The sequence below is a fragment of the Narcine bancroftii genome, chromosome 14 (genome assembly GCF_036971445.1).
Source record: "Narcine bancroftii isolate sNarBan1 chromosome 14, sNarBan1.hap1, whole genome shotgun sequence".
NCBI lineage: Eukaryota > Metazoa > Chordata > Chondrichthyes > Torpediniformes > Narcinidae > Narcine > Narcine bancroftii.
In genome coordinates this window covers 14,159,005-14,177,019 of record NC_091482.1, presented here as the reverse complement: position 1 = coordinate 14,177,019, position 18,015 = coordinate 14,159,005, and the positions used below count along the sequence as shown (strand labels likewise).

General features: G+C 35.4%; 1 protein-coding gene across 17 annotated transcripts in view; it reads right to left on the bottom strand.

Moving 5' to 3' along the window:
• Positions 1-18,015, bottom strand: part of myo18ab (myosin XVIIIA b) — a 219,893-nt gene that overhangs the window by 133,256 nt on the left and 68,622 nt on the right. For 4 of the 17 annotated variants that reach the window (XM_069911043.1, XM_069911055.1, XM_069911042.1 and 1 more), the window contains exons 3-9: positions 16,839-16,934; positions 14,271-14,915; positions 13,590-13,676; positions 11,945-12,019; positions 7,625-7,735; positions 4,290-4,355; positions 1,074-1,161 (exon numbers count right to left, since the gene is read on the bottom strand). In XM_069911043.1, coding sequence (XP_069767144.1) covers positions 1,074-1,161; positions 4,290-4,355; positions 7,625-7,735; positions 11,945-12,019; positions 13,590-13,676; positions 14,271-14,915; positions 16,839-16,934 — 1,168 coding nt within the window. Of the gene's footprint in view, positions 1-1,073; positions 1,162-4,289; positions 4,356-7,624; positions 7,736-8,703; positions 8,723-11,944; positions 12,020-13,589; positions 13,677-14,270; positions 14,916-16,838; positions 16,935-18,015 lie in introns of those variants that run through there. The other 13 variants (XM_069911050.1, XM_069911059.1, XM_069911053.1 and 10 more) reach the window with 10 other exon arrangements.

Genomic DNA, 18,015 nt, shown 5'->3' with positions numbered 1-18,015 from the left:
TTTACCCCGTTCATATCCTATGCCATAGGTGCTCTGTGGTTAGCTTACTTAAGATGGTAAATGAGTAGAAAAAAAGGAGCCATAGTACCATTTAACTAATGTCAAAGCAAGCTAGTGTTGCCTGCCATTTGATATCATTGTCCTTCCACATGCATATGTCCTTGAATATAATAATTTGGGGTATTAATATACTTAAAGAAACAAGTGTGGACGACCCAATTAGAACCATGTTACTTGGTAGAATGAGGAACCCATTACAGCTTTGTTATGTTTAGCTCAACCTTTTATTAAACTTACATCATGATCAACTTTCCAGTTGATTCATAATTGCAATTCTATGCTCACAATTGAAATAAAAGAGAATCATTGTTAATGTAACACATGAATATTTAAATGATGTGGAGAAAAAAAGTTGACTAATAATATAATTGATTGCAGAATACATTTTCTGTATTTGCAGACCTTTCCTGTATTTTAAAACCATTACTTGAATTTACCATCCTCCTCATTTGACCATCCTCCCTTGCCACCTTTCCCCATTTCTTTTTCTGCTTCCACACAGATGTAAGGGAATTCTCTTCCTAAATTTCCTTTCACTAAATCTGGTTGTCCATATTTCAACATGCCCCATTCAACTAATATGCTTCCAAAGCACTCTGCTACCCGCCTTCTTTTCATTAGTATCCATCAACTTTTCTTGCACGATGTATCCTATGAAAAGCACTCCTCCTTCTCAGCTAATCTCAATTCTCATATTTTTATTCATTGCTTATTTGAATATGTTGCCCGTATCATGATACCCTCTAATCAGTGACTTGAATGCTAAATTTTTGCTAAACATCCACAGCCTCCTTCTGCTGACATTTAATGGTTGAATGACCCCTTTGCCAAAAAACACATTACTCAATATCTTTCTCATTACCCTACTGCTTCAACTACCACACCTCCTCCGAGACTGACCAGGATGACTCATCTTCTCATTCCAAATTTCCCTACTTCCACCTTGCATTATTTTTAATAACGTAAGTAAACCACAGAAGCAACAATGAATAAAAATGTCTATTTATAATTACCTAATGAAAACCCATCTTTATGGACCAGCCACACCTTATCAGCCTCAAACCACGCTTGCTCTGCAGCTATCTGTTCCTCAGTCTTCACCTATTTGGATAAAATGAAAAGGGAATGTCAAAATTAGATAACAGTAAGATAAGGCTAGGTTTATTGCCACCCATGACCAAATTGCAATTAAAAAAGTTTTAAGTTAAGGTATTAGCATTTTTTTTTATAAATTTTCCAAGACAATTGGGTTACTGCTTATGTTATTACTGGCTAAAAATTTCTGTTAAACCATTTGGATCAAATTTTACCCATTTTGGGCCCAGATAATTCTCTTGTTGAATCCTCAAGGAAGTGGCTCCCAAACTTTTTCAGCCTGCCACACCCTGAGTGGGGGGGGGGGGGGGGGGGGTGGGTGAGTGCCAGTGCTGAGCGGGGTGGGCAGGGATGGTGACAGTGCCGGGCAAGGTGGGCGAGGATGGTGGCAGTGCCGGGCAGGGTGGGCGGGGATGGTGGCAGTGCTGGGCAGGGTGGGCGGGAGTGGTGGCAGTGGCAGCAAGCAGGGGGTTAATGGAAATGCCCGGGAGGTGGCAGGGCCAGGGGGGGGCGAAGACTGATCACAACACAGGGAGGGGAACTGGTGGTGGCGGCGAGGGAGACTGGTGGCGGCGCTCAGTGGGGGGGGGGGAGAAAGAGGACAGGACATCAGTGCAATATGGCATCCACCAAGACCAGCTCTCGCGAGAACACCTTGTCACCATTTATTTTGCTCACTACTGCCACCCCAAGTCTGGCCAGAAATTTATTGCACTAGCTTCTTCATTAAACGTTGCAACAGACATAATAATAATGAAACTGAAGGTTCAGAATACCGACCCCCCCCCACTTCTTTCACCTCCCCCCTTGGATCTTTCCATCACCCACAGCTGAAATTTATACCTAACATATTCAACATCATATTCCATCAATTAAAACATTTTTTCACACTTTTTCTGGCTTATACAAAATAGAATCCATTTATAAAAATCACTGGATGAATATTGAATGCCAGCTGGAAAGGTTTACCAACTAGAATACATATTACCTTCCTCAGATCAAAAAGTAGATTAAACATTTCCACACATCTTTCGCTCATATTGATCAGCAAATCTACCATATCAAAGTAACAAATTTAAACCTTCAAATTAACACTCGCAGGTACTTATTTCAGTTTACTATATTTATTTTTGTTCTTCCCAATATTAGATAGTCTAAATGTGCACGAGTGACTGCTTTACAGAGCAAAGGATTGCCTAGTTAGCGTAGTGGTTAGTGCAACATTAGTGCTAGCAACCAGAGTTCGAATCTGGTGATGTCTGTAAAGCGTTTGTGCATTCTCCCCATGTCTACATGTGTTTCCTCCCACCCTTCAAAACATAGAGAAGTTGTAGGTTCATTGAGGTATTTGGATGTCACAAGCTAGTGAGCCAAAAGGGCCTGTTACTGTGCTGTATGTCTAAATTTATAAGAAAATATGAAATCTAAATATTCTGATTCTGGAGTAGATCATTCAATATGATATCAAATGTTTTGTTTTAATCTCAACGCTATTTTCCAATACTGATCATTCAATTCACATAACATTTAATAATCTATTGATTTCAAGAAGAAACCACCCTGAACTCTTTGAGTGAAGACATTTTTCCTCATTTCTGCTCGGTGATTGACTCCATATTTTAAGACAATGATTTCTTGTCCTAGCCACTAAAGCCATGCGATTGTCTTTTATTCTGTTTAACTCAAGAGAATATACCCTCTATCATCTAATTACCTTCTTATAAGAGGAACCCTTCACCCCACAATTCTCAAAATTAATCTGCTGAACCTTAATTAGACGCCCTTGATTACATGTATATTTTCCTTAGATAGTGAAAACAAGACTTTAAATAATATTCCAAATGAAATCTCTCCGGGGTCCTGTATATTTCCAAGAAGACAATTTTAATCTCCTCAAATTCTCTTGCTATAAAAGCCAACACTCCTAATAATTTGCTCTACCTACATGTCATCTTTCAATTATTTATGAACAAGGTCACCTAGATCCCTCTCACCATTATTTTTCTGACCTTTTATATTTAAAAACTCCACTTTTCTATTTTGTTATGAAAATAAGATGACAGTTTTCCACATTATGTACCATGCACACAACTTACCCTCACATCCAGAATGATACACCCATTTTAGGATCATAAGCCAATCAGAGACATATGTAATGTCTGTATACATCATTCCTTTCTTAAAGCTTCTGTCCATCAACATTTATATTGGTATCCTGCACAATTACCTTATTCTTTCTCTTTAATTTTATCACTATCCCTCAGCACGTTGCTTGACACAAAAATGTATTTAAAACCTTATCTAATGCGTTTTAGTCTTAGTTCCATTTAAGTGATCTTCATCCAATGTAACAAATTCCTTGGTCTGTGAAAAGTAGCCTCGAGCTCTCAGTTGCCTGGTACTTCAATTCTACTTCTACTTGGAACATCTCTTCTACCATCTTGATGAAAATGGATAGTACCTACCTAACCTTTTGATCAAAAATACAAAACTTTTGGATATGGCATGGATTTGAACAATTTCAAATCATGATTTTATTATTCACATTTATACCTCTTCTCTATTCATCTTTTATTTGTGTTCTATTACTGTATCATTTGCCTTGTACTGCTATCCCATCAATATTTAAATCTTTCCTTCCTCTCAATCATAGATTTATTTTATTCTTGTCTCCCCTTTTTCCTACACCTTAAAACTTAAGCAACTTACAATGGTCTTTGATTTGAAATATTAAGTTTTTTTAAGTAACTTTTGCCTGACCTGTTGAGTGTTTCCAGCATTTTCTATTATTTCTGATTTCCAGTTCTTTTGCTTTTCAATGCACTGACAATGAATGAATGCAGTATCTAAAAACGTATAACTGTCATGTTCCATTTTAAATCACTATTTTAATTTACTCACATTTTCCTTCCTCACCAGTTGTGGTGAAAATATTACCAAATCACTTATTTACAATGCACAAGATATTCCAACATTGCAACAAATTACAAAACATGAAAATGTACCTGATTATTTGAATATTATGTATTTAAGAAGATGAATCATAAAATTAAGAATAGGTTTATTATTCCACAACATGCAAATACTTCCCAAAAATATTTTCACAAAAGCAGCATTGTAATTTAAATGCCAACCTGAGGCTCGGTTGAGGCAGATGCTGAGGAAGACCGTAGCACAGCTGCTGGCACCTCTTCCACCTTCTGGTGAGCAGCAGCACCAGCCAAGCACAACAAAGAAAAGCAAATTTAAAGAATGTAATTTGCTTGTCACAAAGATAGTTACAGCCACATGACAATTTTCATTTTTGAAAACATATTACTTGAAATGATGAAAATATCAAGTTATCATAAGAAAGTGAAAAGCTTGCACTATTGAGACTCAGAATATGAATGTTAACTCATGTAGTTCCTGGGAAATGTTTACAAGTGTATTTGGTGAGGCTGAGGTGTGGAGGACAAGAGATCAGGTCTAATTGCTAAATTGCCAAAAATATCTACTGTTATAAAATTCAGATAAACATAAGGAAGTTCCAAACCAAGGGTTGCATTTTTAAAGAATTCTAGAGCACAATTATTTTCAATTCTCAGCAGTAAATAAGCAAACCTCTTCTCCCCAATGAAATCAAAATCATCTTTGAAAAGGAGTCATACAGAAAATACTGGAAATTCCAATTAGCAGTTCAGGTTTGCAGAGAGAGAAAAATATTTCAGGCCAATGTCCTGCTGATCAGTCTCAAAAACAGCTTGAATCATTCACCTTTTCTCCCCCCACTTCCTCCCTCCCCAAAAACTCTCAACAGATACTGCCTGCTGAACTCAGTATTTCCAGCATCTGCAGCATTTTGTTTTTCAATACAATTTTGATGTTTTGATTGGACATTCAAATACTTCTAAACAATTTCTGTTTCACAAGTGGAGGAATGCATGGCTAATATTAGTATTCTATCATTTTTTGAATCACATAATGTGTGTAATTTTCACTTGTTCATTAAAGTCCTATGAAATAAAAGGAATAATTCTATGCAATACAGTGTAAATATGACTAATTAATTCTTAATGTCTGCCATCTCCTATTCAGTTGAACAAGTGAATTAAGCTGCACCTGATAATCATGTTAGATGGACAATAAACATGACCTTGCCAACATCACCCAAATCTAGTAAAGAAATTGAAAATAATTTATGGCAGAGAGACTGCAGCGATTATAATCAATGTCAAATGATTAATTTTACACTGCATACAGGACTCATTAATTTTTAAACATTTAAATTTTGCTAATTTCTGACACCATAACTTTCAACCATTTGCTATAATCCAAATATATATTTGCCAGAGTGCATTAAAAGCAACAAAGGTTAGCAGCCTTAGTTAATTTTGGTGGGTTTACTTTTGTGCTATAATTTAATGAGGAAACCCCCATGCCGTTAGCCATTTTCATTTGCCCAAGATTTGCCTTTATATGAAAGTCCGACCAAATTTGATTAGAATTTAAAATATTGAAACTACATAGCCTTCCTATAGCATCCTGACCAAGTTGGATGGGGTGCAAAGGACATTCACCAGGATGTTGCCAGGACTTGAGTTATAAGGAGAGGCTGCATCCTTATTCCTTGGAGAGTAGGAGGCTGAAGGATGACCTTACACAAAATCACAAGGGGACTGGACAAAGTGAATTCTCATGTTTCCCCCCCCCCCCCCCAATTCTAGAACTAGAGGGTACAGGTTGAAGATGAGAGGGGACAGATTTAAAAGGGACCTGAGGGACATCTTTATCACGCAGCTGGAATGAGCTTCCAGAGGAAGCTACAGAAGCAGGTATGACATTCCAAGATATTCAGACAGACAAATGGATAGGAAGGTCTAAGGAGGATATGGACCAAATGTAAGTAATTAGGACAACCCCAGAATGCCAACTCAGTCAGCATGAGCAAGTTGTGCTGAAGGACTTGCTTCATCATTAATGATTCTCTGACTTGCAAAGAAGACAACACTTCAAATAAAACAAGCCTCTCTTTTCCAAACAACTTGAAATGTGATTTGATTCCTTGTTAGTGTATCCAAACACTGCCAATTTAAACCATAGGAGAAAAAGAAATGGGAAACCCGTCAGCAGTAATGAATGAATTGTCATGAATGAACCAGATTTGAAAAGAAACAAGTGTATTCTTCCATGTTCACCATTTGATGTTCCACTAAAACAATCTTTTTTTTTCCTCTCATCAGAAGAGTGTTATAATAGTGTTCCAGCTCTGATAAAAGAAAAACTAGCAACCTGAAACATTAGATCGTCTTTTGTTCTTGCTTCTCGTTCCTTTGCTGCTGCCCGGTCTGCTGTTTCCCATTTTATTTTTTAAATTTCATTTTTCGCTTATATAGCATTATCAGTTTTATAATTCTTTACCTCTATTTTCAAACTCACTCTTAATAGTCACAACACACAAATAGCATGGAAGCATTCAGAAAATATAGAAGTTAGATTTAATCATCAAACCTATTTGAATTTAGCTATCCAGAATGCCTTTTTAAACACACAAGGAAGTTGTGGCTTCATCAAAAAAATTCTAGACTTAACAATGTGAACTAATTTCGATTTTTTGAAAAACTATTTGTAATAAATGTACCCAACAAAAGGAGAGTTAAATTGTTCCCCATTTTAAGTCCCAACTTAAATCATTAAGCATTAGAATCAAATGGAGAAAGAAAGTGCAAGAATGAAAGGGGCCAGGGAAGAAGTAGAAAAAAGAGTCTAGCCACATTTCAACTTAGGTAAATGTCAAAACTAAATTAGCATCAAAAATTTCTACAGATGGGTAAGAAAAATGCCAACAATTTTTCTGGCACATCAAACACATATCACTTTGGCAAAGCTATTGAGTCTCTCGGCAAACCCTTCACCTAAACTCAGATAGTTAGGATACATGGTTAGGATAGCGCAACACGGTTAGCGCAATGCTGTTACAGCACCAGTGATCAGGACTGGGGTTCAAATCCCCGTGTCTGTGTGGGTTTCCTCCGGATGCACCAGTTTCCTTCCACCGTTCAAAAATGTACCGGGGACGAAGGTCAATTGGGTGTATTTGGGCAACATGGATTTGTGGGTGAAAGGGCCTGTTATTGTATTTTTGTCTAAAATTACATTAAATTTTAAAAATTGTTATTCTAAATATTTGCTTCTATACACTGTAAAATAACACAACTAAAATTCAATATCAAAAATTGCATTGTTTCACTTGGGAAAAATGGCATGTAATAACATTTTTAATATTGCCTTTAAACATTGAAAATCACATTTCTATCCACATTTTCAATTTAATCAATTTGAAGCAGATTACAGTACTAAGTATTGATGGCTTTTTCTGAACTTTATTAGTAAACCACTGGAGAAACACATCAGCTGGCAAGGCAAACAAAAAATCCACACAAAGATGAGGGAAAAATGAACCACAGAATAGATATGAAGGCAGCCTTACAGTCCAGCATGAAACACGGGAACAGACACCAGCCCAGACACCTGCCTGTGCGAGATCTTTGGAGCGAACGTTGGAATCAAAGCTCTGTGTAGACAAGACCACAGGTTCCAGCTGTGATAGCAAAGCAATGTGAAAGAAACAAAACCCAGATGTAAAAATGAGCATGAAGATAGAAAGATGAAGTCATCAAGCAAATAACTGCACAGATAAAAATATAGCAAAAGTAACAAGCGACAAAGGCAATTATAACACATCTGCTTGAAGAATATAATGGTTGGTTGGCATAGCATCTATGACAGAATTCAGGTTCTATAGTTTTCTTCAGCTTGCCTTCATAAAGACCAGTGGTTTTTACACATTCTGCATTTCTGCACTGTAATGTATATTTCTGCATATTGAGGAGGTCAGCATTTTTCTTTTTAGAAAAAGACCAACAGAAGAATAAAATCAGAAAATTCTAGAGAGTCATCAGGTGAAGCTGCATCCATGAGAAAATAAACATTTAATGCTTCAGATCAAAGATGCTTCATTAGAATTGGGAAGGAGACAAGAATAACTTGTTAAACTGGAGGGAGAGTAGGGATGGTGGGGAAAAAACCAGACCATGGGTACATGTAAACAAGATTATTTGTTCAGTGAGTGAACTGCAGCAGTCAGAGAAAAAGAACATGAAGTAAAGAATATAGATAAAAGAGAGTGGAAGTTGTGAAATGCAGAGCAGGAAAATGCCCAGCAGGTGCAGTGAATAGATCTCAGAGGAAAAAATATAAGAAATAAGCTGAGAAAATTCACAGATAGAGGACAGACACAGACAAAAATCAAGTTACCTGAAGATCTAGGATTTAATATCATCCAAAAGACTGCAAAATGCCCAGACAGTTGGAGGTGCTGATTGTCATGTTTGCATTTAGCTTCATTGTAACAGTGCTGAAGGTCACAGATCAATCTGAATGATGAAGAATTAAAATGGCAGGTAATGGGGAGCTCATGGTCACCTCTGTGGACCGAGTACAGGTATTCCACAAAGCAATCATTCAATCTACATTCTATTTTCCCAATAAATGGTAATTCTGCCTCACCTGGAATAAAAGGAATCTCAGAGTTGTAAGTGATGTCAAGTATGTACTCTTGACAATAAATCTGAAATCAATTGGAAGAATTATGACACATCATTGGACTGCATTTGGTGTTCACTGTAACAGAGTTGTGCAGCATGGAAACAGGCTATTTGGCTAAACTTGTCAATAGTGACCAAGTTGCCTATCTGATCTTAAATTTAGACATACAGCAGAGTAACAGGCCATTTCAGCCCAAGAGTCCATACCGCCCAATTTACATGTTCCATATCCCTCGAAACCTTCCATGTTAATGTACCTGTCGAAATTATTTTTAAATGACTGGATGAAGTTCAAGTGAACTGCTTTTTCACAAAGAAAGCATCTCTTGTTAGTGGGAAGGAATGCTAATATAGCCCTTGACCACATCACATCCAATTCACACAGCTCTAGTCTCACATCCTTGCCTTAAGGACAGAACAAAGAGTTCCCATGGTCCTCACCTTCCACCCCACCAACCTCCTCATTTAACAGATCATTTTCCAAAATGTCCACCTTCATTTGTGATACCACCTTTAAATATATCCTCTTCTCTTTCTCTATATATTTTTCAGGGACCATTCCTTTCATGACTCCTTGGTCTACGATTCCACTAACTATTCATTGCAACAATACAGCACTTAGTCTTTCACCTCTTCCCTTCCCACCATCCAATGACCCACTTTATTTCCAGGTGACACAGCAATTCATTTGTACTTCTTCCAATCTAGTATACTGCACTCAGTGTTCACAACATTGTCTACATTGGAGAAACCAAACACAGTGTGAGTGATCGCTTTGCAGAAATTGGTGTTTGGCTCACAAGGGTTACACTGAGCTTCCCATTTCCTAACAATTTAGTTCTTTACCTCATTCCGTAATTTCAGTCTCTGGTCTGCTGCACTGTAACTTCATCCTCAATCCGTCTGGGCAAGTGGCAATCTTCAATCTAATATTGAATTCCACAGCTTCGGATAATTTGATTTCTATCTATATTGGTTGTCATCTGTGGTATTTGTTCAGCATGTTTACTTTTTTCCTCTGTAACAGAGGGCATGCCCAAACTGACATACAAGGCACAGCTTCCTTCTCTGCATTTCCTTCACTCTTTTATCAATGTTTTTTTAACTATGTTTTCGGTCTCTAATTGCTTTCATTCCATAATTGACCCATCCCTTCTTCCCAAACCCTCCCTACAGATGAACATGCTTGTTTGGTCTCATTCTAAGTTTTCAGGGTCTTTAACTGTAACCTTAACTCTTTTTTTTCCTTCCCGCAGGTGCAGCTTGATTTGCTGATAACTTCTAGTATTTTCCATTGTTTAATTTAATTTTAATTTAATTTTTAAATTAGAGATACAGCACGGTAACAGACCCCTCTGGCCATGAGCCCACACTGCCCAAATACACTGAATTAACCTACAAACCTTCTATGTCTTTGGAATGTGGAAGGAAATTGCAGCACCTGGGGAAAATCAATTCAGTCACGGGTAGATTGCACAAACTCCTTACAGACAGTGCCAGATTTGAAACCAGATAATTGGCACAGTAATAGCATTGTGCTAACTGTTGCACCAATAGTGCTATTCTATGCTTCCATCATGTTTTTTTTTTATTTTCACTGCCTTATGGAATAAATTAAATTCCTTGACATTTCACAGTTTAGTTTTATTTCCACTTTTCTTTTAAAAAAAATGACTAATAGATTTGCGACAACTGATGAAGATATTTCATGCAGAATTCTCATTAATGTTCCATCTTCCATGTTGCAAGACAATTACAGTTAAAAAATTTTGATCTACATGATAGTATTGCCATTTTAAAAACTAGTATTTATATTACATTTACACAAGCTAAAATTTTCATCAAAATCTTAAAAGCTTAGTCGCAGATTTATTTAAGGACTTAACAGGTTAATGGAAGGTCATGGAATATGGCTGAGAGCAAGTTTCAAATAGATTATCTCCAAGATCTTATGACAAACTAATCAAATATAGAACTATTGTTTAATTTTTTAAGATAAATCACAAAAACTAAATAAATAATTTTTCAAAATACTAACTTTTGAAAGGACTACATTCAAATTTAGTTTGTTACATAGCTTAAATTTACAATTTAAAAATATAAATTATGCTTATGTAACAAAGGGCTGAATTCTCAAACTGAAAATGTCAAAACTAATGGAATAACATTCCTCATTATTAAATTCAATTATATGAAATTAATTTTGGTGAATATTCAAGCCTACACATATCATAAATAATTTGATTACTTATTTCCATTCTGTTTTAATGTCAATATGATACAGAATGACACAGGGGAAAAAAGTTTCTACGTTTCACATCAATCTTTGTATTGACATGTAACTTGTGTAAAAATTATATTGATATTTTAATGTAAATTAAAATGTTTTTTTTTAAATCTGTAAAGTCAAAATTCGGATGTGAAAGCATACTTGACGTTCCTGCCGCAGGTGAGAAATTATTGTTGCCAGTTAATGTCATACCAGATTAAAAGTGCCTTAATAGATTTTACCATTATTTCCAGAAAATAAATGCTAACTGTGAAGGGTGGCAATAAAAAATTATTTTAATAACATGATTGGTCAATGATAGGAGGGCACGTAACCACAACACAAATTTGAATAATTGGCTAATGCTTTAAAGGAAAGTTGCAAAGAAATCAAATTATGCATCGAGTTATATTACATGGTCAAAAGAGTGATGGAGGAAATTTATTAGTAACTGTCAAAGAGAACTGGAAAATAAAACACTTCCAGGGAGACAAGGGAAGATCTGTAGAGTTTGATTAAAAGATCATCTTTTTGAAGAGTTGATACAAGCAACACCACTGGAAAAAAATGAAGGATGATATCTTATTACCTCTTGCAATAATACCTCTTGATTCTACTGAATCGAGGATTATTCACAGGAATAATCCTTAACGTTCCATGTGACTTCCCCCCCCCACCCCCCCTGAATTGCAGTAACTGACAAATTAGACCAATCATGTCATTATATCTGATGCAGAACTTCAGCGCTACAAATCCAAATGAAATTGATGCGTACATCTGGTAGCATCATTTCACCGATCAATTACTGAAATCAACTTGAACATTAGTTGCTGTTGAAATAGCCAGTGAATGCAATATGACGGCAGGATTCAATTTTTAGGCATGCATCTGTCAAAACCACATCACAACAGACATTCAGTGCATTTTTTTTTACTGGAGTATTGAAAATTTTCTCCAGCCTCATCTGTGCTTCATCTGTGGGAGTCATTTGCTGGAGTATCCTCTGAGCCTAAAAAAATCACACAACCAACAATAACATTATTTTTTCATTCCTAGATATCATCTGCACAGACAAGACTGGAATTAAGAGTAGTGATCAGGCTGGGGACTTATTAGCTAACATAAATGCAACTTGAAGTTCACCATTTTCACCTCAGTACAGCAATTTCAGAAATAATTTTACCAATTAACAGGTGATTGTCAGTGAGATTGAGAAAACTACATTTTTCACTCCAAAAGGCCAATATTAAATGTGACAGATCATCCTTTCCTCAACCTTTGCTTCATGTTTGCAGTTGCATTAACCTTTGCTACTTTGCAGTACCCTCCATTCTGGAAGTGTTGCTGCCATTGCCATCCCATGAGGCAAATCATTTCATGAAATGATATGGTCGATAATCATAGGCCTCATGCAGTAGATCCCAAAGCCAACTTCCCTTATTAGCTTTTGGACAGTTTGTGTTGTCTGAAGGCATTCACAAAATTTCTAAATGCATACCTCAAATCATCAAAGACATTCGAGTGAAAAACATTTTGTTATTTGAAAATACTGTTAGCTCATACGAGTTAATTCAAAATATTAAAAAATACTTTGCTTTTTAATGAAGTTTGGGTTTCAGATATCCAGGCTAAGGGGTAGATATTATACGAGTATTGATTCTGGACTCCATGCGACATTTTTTATGTTCATACTTCAGAGAACTGAAAAATTTTGTCACATGGAATTATGTAATAATTAGATTAACAAGACTCATTGCCTACTTTTATTCACTGCATTCATGAATTATATTTTTACATTATTCCTTTTCACCTCATTAAAATGGAAGGTAATTTGAAAATGTCAACTTCTGTCAAAGATTTTTTACATAATAGAAAACTCATCCTACCCTGGCCATACTCACCTCTCCCCCCCCTTCCATCAGCTCACTTCTCCCTCTTCCATCAGCTAGAAGGTACATGAAAACACATCTCCAGAGTCAAGGACAGTTTCTTTCCTACTGTAATAGATCTCACACTGGCCAAAGGTTATGTCCTTGCACAGTACTTTATAATTCTTCCTTTCTTTATATGCTGCACCATGAGACTATTGTAATACTAGTCCTACATAGATGTCTTATTAATTTGTTTACTTGTTATTGCATTACCTGCCATACAAGTTGGATTGCCTGGAATAGCAGGCAAAATGAAGTTTTTTTCCTGTATTCTTGTAAATGCGACAATAAAACAAATAAATTCAAAAGGAGATACATAATATTTTTAATTATAATGTGGAATATAATAGCAAAGGGCACAATGACATTTAAAGAATTTGAGCAAAACCAGTGCTTAAAGTTTGGCAGAGAACATGTTCTAGTAGCCTTTCCAGATAATCACTTCAGAATGTAAAATATTGCAGAATATTGTTCCTCATTTATGAATACTAGAATACCTTGCAAACAATATCTTTAAAGATGAAATTTCCTGGTTCCTGGGTTAATTCTACAGTACATGTGGTGTCGTCTTGGTGTTCACTGTTCCTCCTGCTATCACCACCTCCATCCCCTTAGAAATATACACTTTTATTTCCTGCAGCCACACACCTGGTTTATGTCATCTACTGGAAATTCTTCAGCAATGAGTGAAGACAACATTTCCTGATCTGGTTGCCCACCGGAAGATGTGGTCTCCTTGAAGCAAGTCAATAGGAAAAATTGTGTGCTTATACAATATGGAAGTTAATTTAGACTTAAACCATGCTTAAACTATACTTCAAGATTCCACAACTTTTTTTTAACTAGATTGGGATTTAAATCAGTCTCAACTAGATTATCAAAATAATTTCATTTCTCATTACTGGTATTAGTTTTGCACCACATCCATGTTAGTTCCAAATCTTTTCCTGTTATACATGCACAAATTCTTGCTCTCACAGATGCTTCAATCAGAAATAAATGATTTCAAACCACAGATACTAATATAATTCTTCAATTATAAATTATCAAATTAATAATATGATTGCTTAATTCGATAATTTGTGAAATTTGGTCATAAACACATCCATTTTTTTTCTTGCTTAACAATCTAAGGTGTACAACCCTAATGCCTTATTAATATGCCCTCTTGATAATTTTAAACAACCATCATAGCAAACTTTATAGTTCTAAAACAGTCTTTTGCAAAATATTTTATTTGGTTTTAGTATACATATTAGCATTTCATTTATTTGCTTTCTCCAACATAGTGGCATGCATGTGCTAGTTAGTTAATTACAATAAGTGTACCTTGCTTTTCAGCAATTCAGCCATTTGTGGCTCACTTAGTGCTCCTACAGACTCCAAGGAAGGTGAATATAGCCCTTCAGTCGACATTTGATCAGGGCCACTATCAGAAATGTCCTCTTTCTTCTCTGGGAATCTTAACCGAGGTTTACGATCTTTAGTTTTCCCTCTAGTCATTAAATTAGTTAACCCCATTGAGATATCATCTTTATCCATTTTCTTTGTTGTAATGGCTGTTTTTGCTTTGGGTGAAATAGGAACATTGTTCTCAGTCTTCATCTTAATTGCCTTGTCTCCATCAGTTCTCGATCTTGCCTTTGTTTCCAATATGGCTTTGTTTTCAATCACTTTCTCCTTGTGCTTCGTTGCTGTGATCTTTTCTTTTTCACTTCCTCCTTCACCTGGCACAACTCTCCGTATCACCTTCCTTACTATTTTAACCACCTTTTTCTTAGGAAATCCCTCCCCTTCTTGAGGCAACTCATGCTGATTTATGGTTTTCATATTATTCTTCAGCTTCTCTTGTGCACTAAACAGGTTTTCAGAAAATCGTTTTGAACATTCACTTTCGCCATTTAGCTCTGGTTGCAGATCACACACCTCTTCAGTTCTGTCTTTCAGCGCATGATTGTGTTCAACCTTTTGTGACTATATTTAAGCAGCATAAGAAAAAATGTTGCACAAATTAAAATAGCAGAAAAGTAATCAGATGCAAAAAAAAACCAGAAAAATTGAAATGCAGTGTGGAAATGATATCAAGAAATAATATAGATTTTGCCCAAAGTCCTTTTTTTTTAAACCTCCAACTATCTTAGTGCAATAGTCATAAAACTACTGGGTTATCAATTATTTTGCATAGAAGTCACATCACACTATCATCCTAGTAGGCCATCTATATGGGTGTTTTCCTTATTTCAATATTCAAAATAGGAAATTAACGTAGAAATATAAAGTCTGTAAAAGCAAAAATGCAAACATTTATAAAGTTTCTGTATAAATGATCTATATGACACACTGAATCTATACTGTTAATATTACTAATCTATCAATTTTATGATAGATCTCAAAACATTAAATGTTAAAGCTTCAAATTGTAAGACAATTATAATGTTTATAGCTCTCTCAGCTCTTATTGGGCTACAAACACCATTACAATTGTATAAAAGTCAAAATATTCTTCAGGTCTTATAAGCTGCTCTTAAGTTTAAGAAATACTCATGATCTTTTAACTGTCTACATAATTCTCTTTCAATCACTCATGAAAAATCAAATGTTCCTATAAAGCTGAAATTAATGTGAATTTTTAAGCAAACAATTTATCTATCTTAAATTGGTTAGAAACAATAACACACCAGAGGAAAAAAAATACAGCCTGCTACGAGGGTAAATATTGTACAAATAACTTGGAACTAAATAAAGCTGATGAATCCAATTCAAATGACAATGAAAAGATATATAGCTACTGTACAAATCTAAGTCTATGTATAAAATCAGACATTCAAAATTCTGGTTGTTTTCAGGGATTTATTGCATAAATAAATGTTATTTAATGAATTGAAAGTTTAAGTTCAAAAAAAGTGTGAAGAGATTTCTCATCTATGAGCAAAATTGAAAGCAGACTATCAATAAGTATCTTAAGTGCTGTTCTCAGCAAGGTTTGGCTGCTTTTCCATAAATGGTCCTTTTTAAACTTATTTTATTTTGTTTCAAAATTGTTTCCAACTTCATTTCACATTTTGCCAAAATTGCAATAAACAACTAAATACCCACCCCTGCAGCCTCCTTACAAGATTATATATATTTCTAATTTAACTGAATTTACATGAGCTTACTGATTGATATCTTTTACAACATAGACCTAAGAGCACGCTTCAGTGATATAGAACATACATGGAAAAGTATTACTAACAGCTAGGATCTATTATTACAACTTAAAATGCATTTTTTACATATATCGTTCAGGCCTACCAAATTGTTCAGCGCTGGATCTTTGTTTCAACAAACAAATAAATTCTGTAGCACCGCCATATATTTTCCTGACACACCTGCCCACAAAGTGATACTTTATGTTGCACATCAGGTTGTCAATTGAGCTACTCCTTGCTATTTAACCCAAGCCATATAATTGTCTGAGCTTCAAGAATTATTTTTAAAAATGGCTGACCTTCATTTTAATGAAGATCTGGACGATAAAAAGAGAATCCTTGAACCCCCTTCCAGGGCCCAAGAATATCAACACATCAACTGCACCTGCAAATGTCGCATCTGTTGTAAGAGGGCCAATTTCATGCCACTGCTATAGCACATTAAAAAGGGCATGGAGATAAAATCAAAATTACTACCACATTCACCAAATCCTTTTGCAAAAAGAGGCAAGCTACATAATGTTAATTTAATTGTTTAACAACTATTATACCATTAAGTTGCTCGGGCGATGTTTTCTGCAGCAATATTCATATCAAAAATTCTGGAAAATGTTGTATTAGTTTCCTTACGAATTTAAAATCAAGTTTATTCTGACTACAGCCATATTATTATTTTGATTACTACCCATTATGATAGAAAACTTACAGATAGTTCAAGGTTTGCTTCTTGGTCTTGATCTGGATTTTCTGATCTGACCGTAGCTACAGATTTTTTCTTTGCAACAGGATTTTCCTCTTTAACCTATTTATTTACAGATGAGGAAGCTGATCACAATCCAAAACTTGAATAACATATGCAACAGTGCTGTCCTTCATCACCACAATTCAATTTAAAAAAACCACTACATAATTACAACTTTAACTTAAGGAAAACCTCAGATATGTTCCACAAGTTTGAACCTAAAACTGTTCTTTATTCCACTAAAGAAAAACTTCAATTTCCATACCCATTTATAAATTTGAGAATTGTATTCCTAATGAGCAGTTTTTGATATTTCTTGCATCTATTTATTACTGGCTCATTTCTATATTATGAAGCACCAAATCTCAGGACAATAAAAAATTTCAGAGGGTTGTCAACTCGGCCTGTGACATCACAAGAACCAGACCCCCCGCCCACCACACAGGCCATGCCCTCTTCACACTGCTACTATGAACAATCAGTGGCACAAGGACAGCTTCTTCCCCACCGCCATCAGATTCCTGAATAATCAAAGACACTGCCTTACTTTCGGTGCACTATATTTTTAATATTTATTGTTGTAAGATAGTTTATAATATGAATGATTGCACTGTGAAGCTGCCACAAAACACTGAATTTCGTGACTTGTTCATGACAATAAATTCTGATTCTATAAACTCCGTTCTTCAAAGCGCAGTCAGAAACATTCAAATCAAATGAAATGCTCTGCTGAAGTGTCACAGGTGCAGCATAAATATCAAATAGAATTGGCATAAATAATCAATGTTTTCATTGTCTGCACTGACAATAAGTACATGAAATCTTCTTATTTCATATTAAACTTCAGCAACGTTGCTATGCATTAGCTTTTTTCCAAAAATACAGCTGGAAATAATTAAGAATAAAAGAATATATATTCATATGCAAGAATATAGATTCTTATAACCTTTATTACAAAATAGGTATATGCTGTAAATTGAACATTTTTTTGTTCTTTGAAGTATTGTGATCGTTTTATAAGCAATAAAACACCCATATGTGAAACAGGAATTTGTGCAGTCATCTGAATACTTTGCTACCTCAGACATATAAAGCTTTCCAAGACATGTTTGGCGAGATGCAGAATTTATTTCAAATGCTA